General features: G+C 45.9%; 1 protein-coding gene and 1 non-coding gene across 2 annotated transcripts in view; one reads left to right on the top strand and one right to left on the bottom strand.

Moving 5' to 3' along the window:
* Positions 1 to 5,327: 5,327 nt before the first annotated feature.
* Positions 5,328 to 5,399, top strand: TRNAS-UGA. The gene has a single exon. It is a non-coding gene; the product is annotated as a tRNA-Ser (tRNA).
* Positions 5,400 to 8,751: 3,352 nt separating this feature from the next.
* LOC117056869 (5-formyltetrahydrofolate cyclo-ligase-like) overlaps positions 8,752 to 11,536 on the bottom strand; it is a 36,580-nt gene continuing 33,795 nt past the window's right edge. Inside the window, exon 3 of the mRNA XM_033167557.1 lies at positions 8,752 to 9,044. Within this exon, the coding sequence (XP_033023448.1) occupies positions 8,815 to 9,044 (230 nt within the window). The 3' untranslated portion in view covers positions 8,752 to 8,814. The remainder of the gene's footprint in view (positions 9,045 to 11,536) is intronic.

Here is an 11,536-nt window from a genome sequence, read left to right as displayed (position 1 = left end):
CCAGATAATATGTAATATTGTTACAATGTCACAGTGCTGGGCAACTGTCCTTTGTTAAGGAGATTGCTTCTTAAGGATGCAGAACGACAGAGATGTGTTAGCCCTGATCAGCCATTCGAAAGGACGTATGGGGTTCAAACTGTGCAGGGACACAGGATACCGGCCTTGTCAGCCCCTCTCCAACCTTCAGCATATTGTCGCATGAAGGGCTGCTACCTGGAGATTCTAGCTGAGCAGGGTTAGAAACCTCACTATAACTGGGAACCTTGTGCAATCAGAGCTCCATATGAAAGGGGGGTTCTAACAATATTCAGCTGAACTCAGTTGGAATGCTCCCCACGATCAAGAGTGCAGGTCCAAGGGATGGTTCTAAGCATGCTCAGCAAAACATGGCTAGAACTCACCTTGCAAATGGAACGCTGCGTAATTAGGGTTCCAGATCAAGGGGAACACTTGAACTGCATTCAGCTGGGTATATTTAGACTCCTGCAACGGAAAAATCCTGCACATTCAGGGTTCCAGGTCAAAGCGAGGATTCTAACTGTGTTCAGCTGAATGTGGTTAAAATCTCTTTGTCCTTCTTCCTTTGGCGATCACTCGTAGCCAAGTTAAGACTGTTTTCCATGAACACAGTCTTAACCGTGAGTCCGTAAGTAACTGTAGAGGTCAAGTGTGGATCCACACATCCTTCCTGGATGGGGACATGAGTTTGTGCTTCTTCAAAGTCCATGACACCTTTGGTAAAAGCTGTTCTCCAGTTGGAGCGCTCACAGGCCAGTGTTTTCCAGTTATCAGTACTTACACTACATTTTTTAAGATTTGGCTTCAGAGCATCTTCAAACCTCTTTTGCTGTTCACCAGTATTTCACTTTCCATTCTTAAGTTGAGAACAGAGTAGTTGCTTTGGAAGATGGTAATTAGTCATCCGAACAACATGGCCAGTTCAACAAAGTTGATGTTGAAGAATCATTGCTTGTACAGCCCTTCATGCCCACCGTGCAAAAAATCTGGAGAGGAGAAGACTGCACATATGAGGATGTTGGCAACAGGGCTGTTCTGCACACACCCCTATGCCGGCTGAGACCCTCCCTGCCTGTGCACTGTCTCACCAGAGTGCTACATGCCCTGGTTATCTCCCGCTGGGTCTACTGCAATGCGCTTTACGTGAGGCTACCTTTGAAGGTGACTCAGAAACTACAACTAATCCAGAATGCAGCAGCTAGACTGGTGACTGGGAGCAGCCGCCAGAACCACATAACACCGGTCCTGAAAGACCTACATTGTCTCCCAGTACATTTCCAAGCACAATTCAAAGTGTTGGTGCTGACCTTTAAAGCCCTAAACCAGGGGTCAGCAACCTAAGGCCCATGGGCCGGAAGCAGCCTGCGGAGGTCATTTGACCAGCTCATGAGCCGCTCCAGAACCAAGGTGGCTCGCTTCTGTGGCACCGGAAATCACGTCTGCGCACATGCAGACGCTAGAAATCACATGCACACATGCACATGATCGGGTCCATGGAGGGATCTCTGTGGGACCGATTCAGCCCAGGCAAGATAAACCTTGCTGACCCCTGCCCTAAACAGCCTCGGCCCAGTATCCCTGAAGGAGCGTCTTCACCCCCATCATTCAGCCCAGACATTGAGGTCCAACGCCAAGGGTCTTCTGGCGGTTCCCTCCCTGCGAGAAGTGAGGTTACAGGGAACCAGGCAGATGGCCTTCTTGGTAGTGGCACCTGCCCTGTGGAACGCCCTCCTAGCAGATTTCTATCATCATCATCATCATCATCACACCATGTCCTTTTGAATGTTTGCACAGGGCTGTTTTATCCCTAGGAGCAAATGGATAGGAAATCACTGGGGATTTCTCTTGTTTTTGAAAGAAAGATGCTATCAGAATTTGGAAGCTGATGCACATCTTTCCTCCCCTCCCCCCCCCCCGGCTGGGTGGAGGGGTCATATGTAAGGTGTGCAAATTTTCGAGCTATGCTTTTTACTTAATGAATTAATGTCTCCAGTTAATTAATTAACTTAGCTGGTTTAAGGAAAGCCGCTGCTTGTTCTTAAGAGGAGCACAAGTATTGTTAATTGCTACATATGTCCTTAGGGAACCCCAAACCGGCTGCAATAAATAAAACCAAACCTTCCCTTTCTGGCAAATGCAAATCATGAAAGGAGGGAGGGAACGGTGAAATCTATGTTTGGAACGCGTAATGCATTCTAATTAGCTCCCTGTTAATCAGAGCAATTACCAGAGGCTATCGCAATACTGAAGGTTGCACTCAGTCCAGTCCTTTGTGATGCATCTGTCAAAATAATTATCAGCTTGCACTTCACAGAGTCGACACCTACCTTTTGAGATGAACAACAGGAGGCAGCAGCACAGTCATGTTGGGGGTGGATTAATCTGCTCCCCTTTGGAGGAGAGAAGCACAAGCTAGATTTTGATCCTAAAGATGTCAGCATTTCTAATTCTCGTTCCCTCAGGTTCTATGATTCATGAACTGCAGTGACCTGGGTTCTCCTTCCTCTTAGGTAACATTGCAGGAATGAGCTGTCAACCTGGGCTTGTGTGTTTTCGGTTGTCTTCTACTCATGAGTAGGCCCACAGGAATGGGTGGGCCTAAGTTAGTCATGCCTATCTATTTCAACAGGCCTACTTTGAGTAAGGCCTCCATCCGCACTGTAAATTTAAAGCAGTATCGTTCCACTTTATTTCAATGATTTCTAGACCAATTTAACTCTGTAGTTTCTAAGCAGTGTACAAAGAGATGTAGAAGATAAAAATTGAGATAGTTTAAGCAGTCATGGCTTTCTCCCTCCCCACCAAAGTATCCTGAGAATTATTGTTTGTTAAGGGTGGCTGAGAGTTGTCCCTTTTCCCTGGGAACTCTAGGAATTGTAGCTCTGTGAAGGGAGTAGCTGGTCTCCTAACAACTCTCAGTTCCCCTAACAAACTCAGGATTTTTTCAGGGAAACCATGACTGCTTAAAGTGGTAACACAGTCCTTTAAATGCATGGTGTGAATGTGACCCTTGTTTCTCAAGTCTGTGAGATCAAGGCTGTTATATCTCCCATTGCGAGTACAGTACAAGACTCCCGACGGCTTCGCTCACAACGGTCATAGGAACGTGCAAGCCCACTCACCACAACAAGGCGATGATCCAGCGAGTGAACTGTAGTATAAACACCAACAACTGGGAAACACTGGCCTGTGAGCGCTCCAATTGGAGAACAGCCTTTACCAAAGGTGTTGTGGACCTTGAAGACACTCAAACTCAGGACGAAAGGGAGAAACATGCCAAGAGGAAGGCAGGTTTGGGAAATCCACACCATGATCAACTCCCGCCCAGAAACCTATGTCCCCACTATGGAAGGACATGTGGATCCAGAACTGGCCTCCACAGTCACGTACGGGCTCATTGTGAAAACCTTGTTTTGGAAGCCAATCTTACTCAGCTACAAATGATCGCCAAGGAAGAAGAAGAATGCCCCATTGATATGCCCCAGAGGTGTGCATAGGCTATATTAGAAACCAGGCTATTTGTGTTGCTGCCCCAGCTCAATTACTAGCCAAATTCAGACAGGTGCTTACCATGATTATGTCTAGGTGCCTACCAAAGACATTTTTATTTTAGGAAGGCCTTCCCTGAAGTGCAACCCAGTCATTTATGGAAGATCAATTTTATAACTGTTGAAATTGTTTTGTTGCTCTTTTGAGTTTGATTGGATGGTTTTATTGTTTGTTGAATTGGTTTCATTCTTCTCAGAGCTGGAGCTTGATTCTACTTTTACCGTGTGCTTTGTGTTGGGAATACGGAATTTGCTTGGCAGATGAATATATTAAAAACCAGTCATTTTAAGGAGGCAGTCCTACGTGCTTACCTGGGAGCAAGTCCGATTGAAGTAAGTGAGGCATCCTCCCAAGCAGATATGCATAGGATTCAACTGTTAGTGATTTTCATGATCACCTTATGCCTAGAGTAAGACCAATGAGACCAAACAGCTATAAGCTGAAATCTTTTGACGTGAGTGCATGAGATTATGTCAGTTAGGTTATAAATACATTTGGTGCTAACTTCCCATTATAAGTGTCAGTTTGCGTTTCTTAGTACAGTAAGTATTGATCTGATGTGTAGAGATCTGCCCTACTCTACTTAATTCAAGAGGGTTCTGGAAGCTTCTCTGTGTGAAAGAAACAAGCAGAAGGTTCATGATGTTTGGGTTATTCCTTCAGAGAAGCTAAGTACAGCTGGCTTAAACTGGTTTTGTTATCCCTTCTGTTAAGGTCATGCTAACTATAAAAGTAAGGCCAGGAGGAGCCTGCGTTTCACTTTCTCTTTCTATCTCTCTTCCTTCTGGTGTGGTGTTCTGTTTATAGTGTTAAGGTTCAGTCTTATTATAAGTAATTGTAAGTTTAAGTTAAGTCCGCTGCAACTGGATTTCTTATGGACAGTGCCAATCCTAAATGTATTGGATTTGTAATAAATATGATCATTTGCCTTCAGTAGCAGTAAAGCTCTGCTGGATGAAATATTAATTGCCTCTGGTCTATTTTTGGGGAATCCTGCAACGTGTTTAAGTTGTTACTCTGCTAACTATACATTGGAATCTATTCCGGATCAATATTGATTAGAATTCCATGACAATAAGTGCAGAGGGTAAGCCCTGAGGATTTCTCGTTCCTATGATGTTTCTGGTGTGCCTGCTGGAGAGCTACAGATGGCCTAACTCCCATCTGGATTTTAACATTTACATGAGTTTCCGGCAAAGGGAGACCCATGTGCCCACACAGCTCCATCTGTCAAGGAACATTTATATGCATCCGTCACCCTGGACTATCCAATTTGGAGAGCCACAGCTCATTGGTAGAGCATCCGTTTTGAGCACAGGACGTCCCAGGTTCAATCCCCAGGAAGAGTTGGGAGAGACCCCTCTCTGAAACCCTGGACATCTGCTGCCAATCAGTGCACACAATACTGAGCTGGATGGGCCAGCAGTCTGACTCAGTGTCAGGGAATGGTCTGAAGAGGAGGACTGGGGAATGCATTCCTTGGCAGACCAGCTTCTCTCCAATGGAGAGCTGGAGGGGGAAGAGTCGCCCCACCCCTTGTCCACAGCATGTTCAGAAGCAGAGAGAGAGAGAGAGAGAGAGAGAGAGAGAGAGAGAGAGAGAGAGAGAGAGAGAGAGAGAGAGAAGGAGGAGGAGGAGGAGGAGGAGGAGGAGGAGGAGGAGGAGGAGAAGTTTGGAACACGAGGACATAAGGAGAACCCTGCTGGATCAGATCTAAGATGCATCCAGTCTACTTTTCTGTTCCCAGCATTGGTGATGAAGCCGTAGCTCAGTGGTAGAGCATCTGCTTTGAATGCACAATGTCCCAGGTTCAATCCCTGGTGTCTCCAAATGGGGATGGGAGAGAACCTTGTTTGAAATCCTGGAAAATTGCTGGCAGTAGTATCATAGCAAATTTGGAAGTAGTAGAAGAAGAAGAGTTTGGATTTGATATCCCGCTTTATCACTACCCGAAAGAGTCTCAAAGCGGCTAACAATCTCCTTTCCCTTCCTCCCCCACAACAAGCACTCTGTGAGGTGAGTGGGGCTGAGAGACTTCAAAGAAGTGTGACTAGCCCAAGGTCACCCAGCAGCTGCATGTGGAGGAGCGGAGACGCGAACCCGGTTCCCCAGATTACGAGTCCACCGCTCTTAACCACTACACCACACTGGCTGAACAGCTTAGGGAGGAGTTACCCAGTTTTGAGATCATGACAAGAGAACCAGAAGGGAGGGGGCAGCTAGTGGAGACGTCACTTGAGACTCGGGAGGTCCGAACGTATCAGAGAGCAAAGGAGTCAGGAGGAGGGGGAAACTTCCCATTGGCGCCCAAAATGCTGCGGAAGTCAGAAGGAGGTTTTAGAGCAGGCATGGCCAAACTTGGCCCTCCAGCTGTTTTGGGACTACAATTCCCATCATCCCTGACCACTGGGTCCTGTTAGCTAGGAATGATGGGAGTTTTAGTCCCAAAACAGCTGGAGGGCCAAGTTTGGCCACGCCTGGTTTAGAGTAGCCAACTTGCAGAGAGCTGTGTATTTGTGCTTGCAACATGACGCTGTAATAAAAGGACTATAAATCTATCAACTGCTCATTAATTATTATCTGTGAAGTTACCAAAGGGAGGGGAGGACTTTCCATGCCTGAGACTTGGCATAAGGCAGCTTTCCATGTTCCCAGGAGCCTATTCATACTCATATCTCTCCACAGAGCTCAAGACAGCCTCTATGGGGATTGTCCCATTTTATTTTCAAAGCTGACAAAGTGTTATGCAATACTGCCCGGCCACCCCCAACTTGTCCCTCAGCTTCTTTTTGGCTTACCTAGGGGTGCCACCAATAACAAAGATGCTGGAGGGTTGGACTAACCCCCATCCTGCAGTCAGGAACTGAGGACCACCGCCCCATGAGATTAAGCAACCTAGTGCCGGACCCTGCGTGCAGCTGCCACGTGTGGTGAACCACTAAACAGAAGGTGTCAGAACCCTCCCAGACCTGGTAAAACCCACCCACCCAGGTGTGGTAATATTGTGGATAGTAGGAGAGGATATGTTGATTAAATATTACCCTTCCTTACTCACGCTAGTGAGTCATAGAGCAGAGTTCATTCCCCTTTACACAGCAGGAAGCTAGTTTGCAGATTCATTTGAATCTTTAGTTAAGCAATCCAATTTGGCATGCCCAAATTGGAGTTTATTCCTTGTAAGTGACCTTTTGTCCCCTCTTTAAAAAGAAGTAAAGACACAACAGTCTTTCTTTAAAGAGTAACACGTTTACTTACATTCAGTTCACAGCATGATCCCTGAAGGCAGGCTTTAGCTCAGGCTTCCTCAACCTTGGCCCGCCAGATGTTTTGAGACTACAATTCCCATCACCCCTGACCACTGGTCCTGCTAGCTAAGGATCACAGCAGTTGTAGGCCAAAAACATCTGGAGGGACGAGGTTGAGGAAGCCTGCTTTAGCTTGTAGTTACAGAAGGAGGTATGGATTCATTCCAGCAGTGCAGTCCAAGAGAAGAAATGGCATCAAAAGAGGAAGATGGCTGCATGACTGGCCCCTTTGTAGGGTCTGCCAGGGTCATGCCCACCTACCTGGTCACATGCAGTGGGAAGATGCTCCAGACCAGGTGTAACCGGAAGTTCAACTGGGTGGAGTAACATCCCCCTGTCTGTGTCCACTCTAGGGAAACAAAGAATGTAGTATTTGACTGCTCTAATAGATTACATTCCATACCAGGCTGGCCACTTGATCATTCTGGGTAGAAAAAAGCTGAGTCTTAAATTGTCTCTTGCTCTTCTGTTCCGACTCCATGTTTGTTCTCTGATCCTGCCTTCTGGCTATAGTCCTCTAATCCTGATTGCACTTTGTTCCTGAGGGCTCGTCAATCTCAAATTACAGTTCTTAGCTCCTGGCATTTTCAGGATCATTGCACACAACCCAGCCCTGACACCTCCATTGGAGAATGTCCTAAAACCGAAATGTCCTGGACTATAGAACTCTTGGATGTGCTTAAGTCAGTCGCAACCCACTTCAGTCAGAGCAGCATTCTGCCATTCATTGCCATAGCATCTATGTGCTAATCACTTTATGGGGCATGTTCCCAAAAGGTGGATTATGAATCTATAAAGAAACAAACAAATCCTGAGTTACTCCGTAACTTTTTGTACTAGCATTTTTAAAATTGCTGCTCGCCAGACTTCTGAAATGGTAAGAACGTAAACGGGAAATGTTTCACAAGAGCACAGTGAGAAAAAGAACAGAAACAAAAAATTCATCTCCCTTACAAGAAAAGAATTAAGACCTATTATTGGGGTGATAAAATAGGTGATAAATTAATTTTAACAGATTTTTATTTTAATTAAAAAAAACTAGTTCAGTTGGACTACTCAGATCTCAGTGTGACTTAGATAGAATGGTGTAAATGGGTTGTTTTAAAATTGGTTTCGTACTGTATTGTTTAAATTTGTTAAATTGTTTTACTCTGTATTATGATGAATGTGTTTTGCGATGTGATATGGGCCACATGGCGAAAATAAACCTACCTACCTACCTACCATCTCCCTTACAAATGACTAAAGCAGTCTCACTGACACATTGTGTCCCCCCAAACTTCTAATAGCTTTGTGGAACACTTCTTTCTGAGTTAAAATTAGAATGAAAGATTTACAACAAGAATGTGCACAGCCCCCCAAAATATCTATAGGCGAGTGAGAGACAAATCGTAATTCAACACAAAGCCTTTCGGGTGAAACAAATAATCTTTTAATCAAATTGAACTGTCAGATTATGAGACAGGTGTACATCCTATAAAACACAAATGTATCATGTTCTGTTATGTGTAAAAATGTGATCCGACTTTTAGGAGACACCTGAAGGCAGCCTTGTTTAGGGAAGTTTTTAATGTTCGAAGTTTTATTCTGATTTTAATGTTCTGTTGAAAGCTGCCCAGAGTGGCTGGGGTAGAAATTAATTATTATTATTATCATCATCATCATCATCATCTATATTGCACATTCTGTGGACTCCACTGGCTTTGCGTGGAGAGAGAGCTCTTCCACTCGGGTCCTGCTCACTGGCTCCCTATAGGCATCTGGCTGGCCACTGTAAGACCAGGATGCTAGACTAGATGAGCCTTTCACCTGGTCTGTAATCTGGAGCAAGCCTTTCAGACATGTTAATGCAGCCAGCGGTGAGTGTGCAGTTGTGGACCAGCTCTACAGCTGTTTAGGAATTCATAAAAACTGGTTCCTGGTCCGTTGTTGATCAAGGTCACTGTCCATTGTCTTCAAACAGAATTTCATCAACTTTCACATCATTTTCAGACGCAGGGACGACATCACATACTTGTTCTTTAAAAGCCAATGCGATTGTGTAAGGTTTTCCTTTGGGATGCTGTCTGCACCTGTCCAGGTATGTATCATAGTACCCCTTTCCTCTTCCCAGTCTGTTGCCGGTTTGGTCAAAACCAAGTCCTGGCACGAGGATGAGATCCAGACCCTCTGTTGAAGAGAGAACATAAAAACATATATTTTGGGTGAAACAGTACTGACTTCACCAACTCATTTCCTTTTTATTTATTTAGGAAGGGTGGCATATATTGACGTGTGCACAGACCTCAAGATTTGCCTTACGGCTATGTTGTTTTAAATTCTCATCTGTTTCTGAGTTGCTCTGTACACTCTCTGCTTCGATCGGCAGTTCAGCTCCTGAGCCATGCTGGTGCTACTGGAAAGAATTTTCTATTTTGTGTAAAAAAAAAAAAAAAAAGCAAAGCTCTGTGGTTCCCCATTCACTAGAATGGGGAAATCTAAAAGCAGCTATGACTTAAGAATGGGGGAAATGAGAAGTTTGAGGGAAACCGAAATTGTACTACCCCTTCCCATGTACAGAAACCAACTTGAGTGGCAGTAGAAGTTTACCTCCAATGCTGGTGATGGGACAGTGCAGGGGCGTCGCTAGGGGGGTGCGGTGGGGGCGGTACGCCCCGAGTGGCAGATGTGACAAGCGGCGGGTGGGGGTGACAAGCGGCGGCCCCTCCCGCCACTCCCCACGCAACGCCGGTCACCCTGGGAGCAGCAGCGCTGCACAGACGGGGTGTTCCCTCGGCCGTGTGCTGTTGCTCCCGGGGCGACGGAGCAAGCGGCGGCGCATGGGGGTGACAAGCGGCAGCCCCTCCTGCCATTCCCAAGCGCTGCCGCTCCCTCCGTCACCCCAGGAGCAACAGCGCACGGCCGAGGGAGCACCCCGTCCGTGCAGCGCTGCTGCTCCCAGGGTGACCGGCAGCGTGGGGAGTGGCAGGAGGGGCCGGCGCTTGTCACCCCCACGCGCTGCCGCTGGCTCAGTCGCCCCGGGAGCAGCAGCGTCAGACCGCCGCTTCCACAGCCTCCTTTTGAGCCGCAGAGCTTAAAAGCGGGCTCTTCGGCTTAAAAGGGGGCTGCAGAAGCGGCGGCGGCACTCCCGGAAACGCCCCGGGGGCGGGGCATCGTGACGTCACAATGTGCCGCCGCGACGCCCCGCCCCCGGGGCGTTTCCTTTGCCGCCCCGGGTGCCGCGGAGCCTAGCTCCGCCACTGGGACAGTGTCCTCAATCGCAGCTGAGGGCAGCAAGCTAGCTCTGCTCTCATGTTAGGGACTGATGGATTCTTCTGATCTGTGTCATTTATGTATGTGTTCAGTCACAGGTCTATTCCATACAGATTTTTTTTATTGTGGATTTTATTTTTAATGCATAAAAATTGCACCAATGATTATTATTAATATTACAGTTGTACCTTGGTTTTCGAACAGCTTAGTTCACGAACAACTCGGAACTCGAATGGCGGAAACCCGGAAGTAGGTGTTCCAGTTTGTGGACTTTGCCTCGGAAGCCGAACGTCCGGCGCAGCTTCCGATTGGCTGCAGGATACTCCTGCAGCCAATCAGAAGCCATGCCTTGGTTTCCGAATGTTTCGGAAGTCGAACAGACTTCCGGAGCGCATTCTGTTTGAAAACCAAGGTACAACTATATTATTATTATTATTATTATTATTATTATTATTTTATTTGAATTTATATACTGCCCTACACCCAGAGGTCTCAGGGCGGTTCACAGAAGAAAATCAAAATATATAATCAAAATAAAAACAACAACCAAATAAAAATACCCTCGGAAAAAACACCACCACATTTTAAAAGGGCCTAGGGTGTCAATCAAATCAACCAAAGGCCTGGTTTAAAAGGATCATTGTAGGCATTTTGTACACATTCTTCCTCTAAAATAACCCTTTTTAAAGTAAACTGCACCATGAAATTCAGAGAGCGGCATAGGAGCACAGAAAGCTCACCTGGGGTAACTTTATGTTAACTAGATGGGGTAACTTTATGTTAACTAGATGGGCCAGTGGGCTGATGTGATATATAAAGTCTGCTCCTATGATGCCAGCTGTGCAGACATCATTTAAAAAACAACAAAGGCGTATGTGTGAGTACACACACACACACACACACACACACACACACACACACTGCTATCATTCTCAATCATGCAGATTCATTTGAATAATTAACAAGTAAAACACTTACCGGTATTCTTGGCTAAGATTTCTTTAACTGGTTGAAATCCTAGATATATGCACCACAATTCACATTTCAACCACATAAAGGCTACAAGTGATTGGTAAACAATATGGAAATAGAAACAACTAAGCAATCTCTTAAGGATAATTTCCACGTTCCTGGTACTTCTCTTTAATTCCGCTTTTCTCTCTTGATGTTTGTTTGTGCTGCTGGCCAGGGCACTTTTATGATTGTTTCTTTCGCTGTTTGGTTTTAATTCTTCCAAGCAGGCTCACATCCCAGACTCTCTTTCTTTTTTTAAAAAAATTACAAACTAGGATTGCTTCGCTGCGGGCGCCCCGCCGCGCCCCCCCCCCCGCTCAAGTTTTTCACAGGTATAATTATTTTTGCACTTGATCTATTATGCAATCAATAAGATGAAAACTCGGCTTCTGCAG

The sequence above is a fragment of the Lacerta agilis genome, chromosome 13 (genome assembly GCF_009819535.1).
Source record: "Lacerta agilis isolate rLacAgi1 chromosome 13, rLacAgi1.pri, whole genome shotgun sequence".
NCBI classification, from domain to species: Eukaryota; Metazoa; Chordata; class Lepidosauria; order Squamata; family Lacertidae; genus Lacerta; species Lacerta agilis.
The sequence above is the reverse complement of the archived record's forward strand: the minus strand, read 5'-3'. Positions and strand labels throughout refer to the sequence as shown.